Raw genomic sequence first — 8,751 nt, 5'->3', positions numbered from 1 at the left:
CTCCCTTTCTACGATTGAATAATAGGACATGGGTGCAAGAGAGGAGTAGAGACGGAGTTAGAACAAATTTTCTTTTAATCGTCGTTTATGATTGAGAACAACATGGTACATGAAAAGAACAAAAAAGTTAAAATGAAAACCATCTATGTACAGAAAAGAAAAACAAAAAAACATTCTAAACACGCAAATTGTAGACTGAAGAATTCTCAAAGATGGCTGCCACTTATGATGCTCCCGCTTTGTGTATTGTACGAAGCACAGGATACAACTGGGAATTTCAGCATATTCTGCTCTACACATAGAAGCATAAGGATACGGGACCATCCTCATGTGGGCTTGTAAATGTTGTCACTACAAAGTCATATTGTCTTACAATTCCTGGAGGAGGAGATGTATTTGACCAACATTCAGATTAGGACGTCAGGTCCACCAAAAGCAAGCAAAAATAATAAAAAAAAACGAGAACAAAGACACGCAACTCCTGTCACCAGGTAACTCCTGTCCGGGAACTCAACTGTCCCACCTGCTCTTCTTGCGTTTGGGAGGATCCGGTACAGCAAACGTGTCACCTTTTCCATCATCTCGAGATCCTTCTTTACGACTGTCTCCATCTCGTGAACTCTCTCTTCTGCTTTCTCCTCCATCCCTGGAGCTCTCTCTTCGACTGTCTCCAAAGCTGTCTCTTCGGCTTTCTTCCCTGTCTCGCGAGCTTTCTTTTCTTCCTTCGCTATCCCGAGAACTCTCCCTTCGGCTATCACTGTCTCGTCTTCCATCGCCCCCATTACGGCTTTCACTGTGTCGGCTACTGCTGGAATGCCGATGTCCATCTCCATGGCGATGTCCATCTCGTTCATTATGGCGGTGTCCATCTCCATGCCGTTGGCTATCCCCATGTCGCCCCCTACTTTCACCATATTTATCTCTGCTTCCACCACTTTCCCTGCTGCTACTACTGCTGCTGCTGCTACCAGACCCCTCCTTATTACTTTGCTGGCTGGCTGCAGGGTAGCTAGGATTATCCATGGGTGTATAAGCAGCTGGGATACTACTAAGTGTTCCACTGCTGGTAAAGCCAGGCAACCCTCTGGACATAGGAAGCATCAATTCTGAAGGTGCTGAATGAGTCTGTGGTGAAGAACTGGGAACCGAACTTAAGCTGCCTGCACTAGTCCAAGCTCCAGAGTTGATGGTTGACGTTCCTGTCTTCTGTGTGCTCAAGCTGGCAGCAACAAAATGATTTTTATACTGCGACTGTGAACGTAATAAAAGACCAGTTAATATATAAAAGACATCAACAGCCTAAAACCACATACACTTTTCCTGCCCCGCACCTGAAATGCAGCCTTCATGGCAGAGAGTCGATCTCCCATTGCTCCTCCTGTAGGTTTGAAGGCCTCATAATTGCTCATCACACTGCCGCTCACTGCACGTTCCTGAAAATAAAGCCACACCGTTCACTTGTTGCACTAAACATATGTGAAACACAACTTACTTGACTGAGCTTATCCCTAAATTTAATTAAGTAAATCGTAGATAGAGTGTGGGGCAAGGTACAATGGTGGTAATTACAACTAGGCAAAGTAGAAAGACAAAAACCTAAAGAGATGAACTGGACTATAAGTTGGTGTGCATGCAATGCATAGGTGCATGTTCATACTATCCACTAAACAGACAAAACCCAAGATAAAAACAAAATGAGCAAATACCCTGCAGAAAATAAATAAATAGCAATAGTCCATGAAAATAACATAAGGTACCGTAGTTGGTTAACTTAATTTTGATCAAAAAAACATAAAAGCCACCCCACTGAGTGAAGGTGACCGTATTCGGGACGGTTCTAACCTCCAGTATTAAAATTTTACCAAATGTCAAGTGACGTAAATATGAATAAAGGCCGAGCAGGACTGAGGCCCCCACTAATGGACACCCAGCCATAGGGAGATATATAAACAACTTGTCCAGCTCAATAGAAGAAGAGAAGAAAAAAAAAAAAAAAAAGAGGCCACGTGGTGGGATGGCTTTTACATTTTTTTTTTAATCAAAATTATTTTAAGTACCCTACATTATTTTCATGCACTGTTGCTATCTATTCACTGCAGCGTACCGTATTTTGCAGATTATAAGACGCACCCCAAATTTTGGGGAGGAAAATATGAATTTTATTTTTCTTTTTTAAAATAAAATGGTGGTGCGTCTTTAAATCCATTTTTACAGTAGCTTACCTAAGGGGTGATGGCGGTAGGGCGAGATTCCAGGTGGCAGGGTTGCTACTGCAGGAAGCTGGCAGGAGCAGGCGATGCTGCGGGTCCCAGGCTGGTAGGAGGTGAAGTTCGGTGCAGGTAGGAGTGGGGTGATGCTGCGGGCCCCAGGCTATTATGATGTGGTGTTTGGGTTCCGCCAACATTTTGTGAAAGCCTGGAGCCCTCGCACTTTCCATGCATTTCAATGCAGTGGACTCCAGGAAAAGGCGACCGGAGGCGGCACATAAGCAATTAAGATCTTGAGAGATGAGATCTCGGTGCAGAGTTCTCAATCTGTGCACGCGCTGCCTCCAGAGGCCATTTTCCCGTAGTCCACCGCATGGAAAGAGCAGGGGCACCGGGAGTTCACAAAATGTTGGCTGAGCCCCTGCGCCGCCGAACACCCCCTCCTACCGCTGCCAGAGGCTTCCTGCAGCAGCGACCCTGGGACCCAGCTCCATTGCATCCGATAAGCTACATTCATATTATAAGACGCACCCTTATTTCCGCCCAATCTTAGGGGGAAGGGGGGGGGAAGGCGCATCTTATATTCCGAAAAATTTGGTAGTTTTTCATTTTGTTTTTATCTTGGGTTTTGTCTGTTGTCTGAACATGCGTTTATACGTTGCATGCATAGCAACTTATATTCCAGTTCAACTCTCTAGATTTATGCACTTCCTGCAAATAAAAGTGTGGCCTCACTTTTCTTGAGCTTCTTCTTTGAGCTGGACATTACGCTTATATAGGTCTCCATGGCTGGGTCTCCATTAGTCGGGGTCTCGGTCCTGCTAGGTGAGGTATTGATACTAGAGGTTAGAACCGTCCCTAATAGAATCACCTTGACGCGGTGCAATGGCTTTTACGGGTTTTTTTAGTTATCCAAGTACTCGATGTTATTTTCATGATTGCCATTTATTTATTTACTGCAGGGTATTTGCTCATTATCTTTTTATCATGGGTTTTGTCAAAGTAGAAAGCCAGTCAAAATGCAAATGGCAAAGTACTGCAAATGTTGTATTAAAGCAGGCACGTTCCAGAGGACGTCGGGGCTGAAGGGCTTTATTCAGCTTTGGCAAGCTCTCCTCAGCATGACTGTAAACTCAAACAATACAAGCAATGTTCTCAATTTATCGCATCGCACCCTAACTTCTGACCAAGTAAAACTTTTATCATATGGACTCAATTTTGTTCCTGCAAAGGACTTTTACTTATTTTCTACAATCTTGGATATTAATCTCTTTATATGAAAAATTACTATCAAGATGTACTTTTGGGACTAAACAAAATGTATATGACAATATTCAACAGACGAACTTGTGCAACTCTCATCGTGGTTTTGATTTTCATGAGCAGATTGCGGTTTTAGAAAAACTGGACACTCAAACTATCCTTGGATATACCAACCAAGCAATTAATTTCAAACAAAAAAAAAAATATATATATTTTTATCCCAACCAATGTCGTTCAGAATCTATGGATCGTTGACAGGATCTTATTGAGAAAGACCTTAAGAATTTGTATATTAATAATATTTCTACAACTCCAATCCCAGCCCTCAATTACGAAAGGCTTTGTCTTAACTGACACACGACTGATATTGGTGTTAAGATGTTGGATAAAGGTGATGTGGTCGTTATTATGAATGTCGATATATATAGGGCACAAATTCTAGATATGCTCAGTGACTCCACCACATATTCTAAACTTTCATCCAACCCTACTGCAAGTTTTTCCAAATTGGCTCTGATTGATTATAGATAATTCTGTCATTCCAACGCAACATGCATTCCCCAAGGTGCACAAACGTATTTTTCCTCCACCAATGAGACCCATTACCGGCATTGCCTCGGCCAATGATGACCTTAGTGAATTTCTGGATTCTCTATTACTGTCTATGTATTCCTGGTTATAATGGGAATTGAAATACCTCTATTCCAAACTGAATGAGTTAAATGCAGAGAACGGCATATCCAAAGGGGAGTTAAAAAACCCTTTATTCCAAATCCATAAAAATGACAAATAAGGCTAGTAAAACCAATGCGTTTCTGGCAAGTGACTTACTGTATTTTCTGCTGTATAAGATGACTGGGCGTATAAGACGACCCCCAACTTTTCCATATAAAATATGGAATTTGGGATATACTCGCCATATAAGATGGGGGTCATCTTATACGCCCAGTCATCTTATACGGCGTGTGTGGTGCGTATGGTTCCCAGGGTCTGGAGGAGAGGAGACTCTCCTTCAGGCCCTGGGAACCATCCAAGATCGCTCCCTGCACACGCCGTACCCAGCGTATAAGATGACCCCCGACTATTGAGATGATTTTCAGGGGTTAAAAAGTCATCTTACACGCCGGAAAATACGGTACCCTTAGGCAGGGGTCACACTTGCGAGTGCAATGCGAGAAACTCGAGCGGGTCTCTCACATCAATACTCGGGGCACTGCCGCCCACAGCGTTCAGCTGCAAAGAAAAACTGCAGCTGCACGCTCCGATCCCAAGTACCATTGGCAGTGCCAGGTATTGATGCGAGTTTCTCGCATTGCACTAGCAAGAGTGGCCCCGGCCTTAGTCATGCTATATGACAAACTTAACCCTTTCTCTGCTTCCATTTTCTGGTATGGCAGATACATCGACGATATGCTCTTCATATGGAGAGGTGATGCATCAGCCATTCCTCTATTAATCAATTCGAACCCTTTAACTTAACAGTTTACGTCTTCACATCGCTCCTCAAAAATCACCTTTTTAGATTTGCAGTTGTCAGAAACTTCAAATAAATCAATATGTACCCCCATGTTTCGCAAGCCCCTTTCTGGTAACACCATCTCTTACACGCAAGGAAGCTGTCACAAAAGCAATTGTGGTAGATGAATTTACAAGAAGTATTAAGAATTCCATTGATCCTTTGAACACAGCACATGAAATAAATAAATCATATAACAGACTACAAGATTGTGGCTATCACAATTGGATGATGAATAGAGGCAGGAACATTGTAAAAACGAAAAAAAAAAAAAAAATGATCAAGTTTAATTACAATAGATCCCAAATTATAAAAAAAATATTCTAAAATGTGTAAGCTGGTATAATCCCTGCAGTACAGCTCCCAATTTACTCCCATTAAAATTATCATTAATAAATATCTACCTATAGTATCTGAAAATTATATTTTATCATTAATTTTACAAGTCGGTTGTCATATTGTTGCTAAAAAGGCTTCCTCGTTGGGGAATATCATTTCACCAAGTTTTTTCCCGGTGTTCATAGCAGTAATAATTCATGGCTAAATTACAAAGGTTTTTATAGATGTGGGGGCTAAAAAATATAAAACCTGCAGATATGCACTATAGTACATATAGCCAAATCTTAATCATTTCATACCAAGCCATTTATTAACTGCAATCTGAAAATGTGATGTACACAATTAAATGTTCTACATGTCAAAAAATCTATATTGGCTGTATGACATGGAAACTAAAGGTCCGTATTAATGAACATCGTAATGACATACCTAACACTAATAACTTAAATTGCAGCATTTTTTCAGCAGCCAAACATGTCATCTCTTACCACCAATGACATGATGCTTTATTCCAAGCCTTTGGTATTGAGATTAATTCATCACTTTTTTTTGTATTCCATTGCCATTGTTTGTTTGGAACATTTAAGATTGCTGGGAAAATTTTTCCCACTTAGCGTTCGTTCGAAACGTGACGGGTTTGCCTTTTTCCCTTCCACCCTCGTCTCTTTGCTATGTTTTAAGAATACTCCTATAAAGAAAACTTTTTAACCTTCATGCAGGAGCTAGTACCACCAATATTTTTTTTTTTTTTAAGATACTTCAATCCCTGGTCTTTAGAACTTCCACAGCCTAAGACATCTTTAAGACCCATCGGGGTTATATATAGTAGTATATGTATAGTCTGCACTTACAGAGGTTTCTGCTCCAAGTCCAGGGCGTTCTCTGTAGCCCAGTCCTCCACCACCTACATTCAGCTTTTTGCCTTTCCCCGCCTTAAATCGGGACTTCCGAAACCAAGAATTCTATGCAGGAAAGAAACCGTTAAAGTTACTAACCCAAAATGGTGCTGCACACAGTTACAAGCTGGGAGATGAGGTTTATATTTTGCAGACATTACCTGCATTGCCAGGTCCAGCAAATCTTTGGAAACATATTGATTGGCACCTTCCAAATTCCTCACTAGATCCCCAGCAAAGTTACTGTCTTTTGGCGTTAACAACGTATACGCCACACCCTTTTCTCCCGCTCTGCCCGTACGACCAATGCGGTGAGTGTGAGTGTCGATATCTCGTGCCACGTCGTAGTTGATTACGGTTTTGATTGATGGAATATCCAGACCTCGGGCTGTCAACAAATGGTATTAATAGATATTGATACAGAGCGCATTATAGCTTTGTGGAAGGAAAGGTCCAGAATACAATTAATAATGTATTTATCCAATCTAGACCCAAAAGCCTACGTTAAATGGTTTTTTGTGCTCTCAAATAACATTGCAATGTATCTGCGAATATGTCTGATATTTACAAGTATCCCCATCTCTTCATTTTGCCCCAAGTTCGATCGATAACCATGCTCATGATTTCCCTGGGAAAAATATCACTTTCTTCCAAGTTCACACTCATGCAGTATGGCCTCAAAAAACAACAAATCCCAAAATCCTTCTAGAGCACTTGTTCCTCCCACCATTCCGCTCTCTACTGTCCACACCATAAAACGTACAACACAAAATCTGCTCTACTCACTTCCACCATCATTGTAAATTATGTCTTCCCACCTCTGGGAGCGCTGCAACGACGGACACATGCACACTACACACTGGCATCCTGTGTGCACAGCATACCATGTACCAGTGTAGTGGAGAGCAGTAAGTGCACTGTGATGATATTCAACAAGGGACAAGCTTAAAAAAGGAGCTTGAATCAAGACATGACCCCAGAGTCGTGTTGCTACATCACAGACGGCAGGTGGAGCGATGAAAAGCTAGAAGATCCTAAAACTACTCCCTCTTCAAGCCAGTTGTAAAAAGTATGTTAATTTCAAAAACTCTGGCTTGTAGATGGGTTGGGAAGCAATGGCTGCATTATCTCCCCAGGTTCCTTCAATATATAAAAAAAAAATTGCTCCCTAGAGTAACTTTATCCACAGAGCGTCTTACCAGCAACATCTGTAGCAACTAGAATGGGAATATTCTTCTTTTTGAAGTCTGTGATAACCTTGTTCCTTTCACTCTGGTCCATGTCTCCATGAAGGAGACCTAATGGATGATCCTCTACGCGCAAGTTGTTGGCAAGTTCTTCAGCATTAGCTTTTTTGGTGACAAATAGGAGGACGCTTCCCGCGGATGTGAATTCCACAAGTCTGCGGGTTAGCCAGCTCCACTTATCTGGACCGGACAAGAGAATTTCCACCACCTGAGTGATGTCCTCATTAGCCTGGAGATTAAAAAAGAAAATGTAGGCAAATAAAAAACAGAATGATATATACAGAAAATGATATGACCTTCTAAAAAAAAAAAAAAAAAAAAAAAAAAAAAAAAATTATATATATAGATATAGATATAGATATATATATATATATATAAATAATAAAAGACAAGTTCTCACCTCTCCAATATCACCCTGAACAACACGGATGGGATCAATCAGAATATCCCTGGCCAGCCTTTCAATCTTCTTCCGGAATGTGGCACTGAAGAGCAAAGCTGGGTAGGAAAGGACATGGCAGATTTAGGGTGTGCGCACAAGTTAAGTATTTGCAGCAGACATTTGTGCGTCACAAATGTGTCGCTTAACAAGAAAAACACTGCATGAAATATGCTCGCTTTTTATGCATTTTATTTTTCCACATTCAATTGAATGGGTGAAAAACGCTGCAAAGACTCTGGATGACAACTCACATTGAGCATCCTTCATAAGGCTCAAACTGAAACTGACCACTTTTCAGAGGTGCAGGGATGAGGCAGGGGTGACACTCCCGGACTACTGCCTGTGGATAGCAGGTAATCATTTGCCTAATAATGACCACCGCCTTGCGCACTGTTTGAATATTCAGCGTCTGTTGGGGTCTTGGAGTCCCCAGAGCAAAACACTCATGCTTCTTCTTGCCAATTCAAAGACTTACGATTCTAGTGTGGAGAGCCACCAGAAATATTTTTCAATTAAAAGACAAGTAGCCAAGTTCCCCTTATGGTATAACAGTGCTCTTCTGGAATTGCTTAATTCCCAAGATGCTCAGTTTTGGTTGAACTTAACAGGTCAAGACACTGGCACAGTGTGTTCTTGTTTCCTTTGATCAATGTCAATAGCTCCATCAAGTCCCCAGACAGGCTCTCTTTAGGTATCTGCAATTAAGGCATGCCCTAAATACCCAGTTCCCAGACATTGGAAATTCTCTCACATTCTCTGGTTGGGATTCTAAGGAGCCAGTGACACAAGGGGTCGATCTACTTTTTATACAGCTAGCTACTAAGCAGCAGATGCTCCTCAT

The 8,751-nt window shown here is 41.5% G+C and overlaps 1 protein-coding gene across 1 annotated transcript in view; it reads right to left on the bottom strand.

The window, feature by feature from the left end:
* Positions 1–57: 57 nt before the first annotated feature.
* The window catches only part of DDX42 (DEAD-box helicase 42), a 33,579-nt gene continuing 24,885 nt past the window's right edge, over positions 58–8,751 (bottom strand). The window contains exons 13-18 of the mRNA XM_069751291.1: positions 7,869–7,966; positions 7,421–7,697; positions 6,383–6,609; positions 6,177–6,287; positions 1,332–1,433; positions 58–1,251 (exon numbers count right to left, since the gene is read on the bottom strand). Of these exons, the coding sequence (XP_069607392.1) occupies positions 511–1,251; positions 1,332–1,433; positions 6,177–6,287; positions 6,383–6,609; positions 7,421–7,697; positions 7,869–7,966 (1,556 nt within the window). The 3' untranslated portion in view covers positions 58–510. The remainder of the gene's footprint in view (positions 1,252–1,331; positions 1,434–6,176; positions 6,288–6,382; positions 6,610–7,420; positions 7,698–7,868; positions 7,967–8,751) is intronic.

The sequence above is a fragment of the Ranitomeya imitator genome, chromosome 2 (genome assembly GCF_032444005.1).
Source record: "Ranitomeya imitator isolate aRanImi1 chromosome 2, aRanImi1.pri, whole genome shotgun sequence".
NCBI classification, from domain to species: domain Eukaryota; kingdom Metazoa; phylum Chordata; class Amphibia; order Anura; family Dendrobatidae; genus Ranitomeya; species Ranitomeya imitator.
This window is presented reverse-complemented; position numbering and strand designations above follow the sequence as displayed.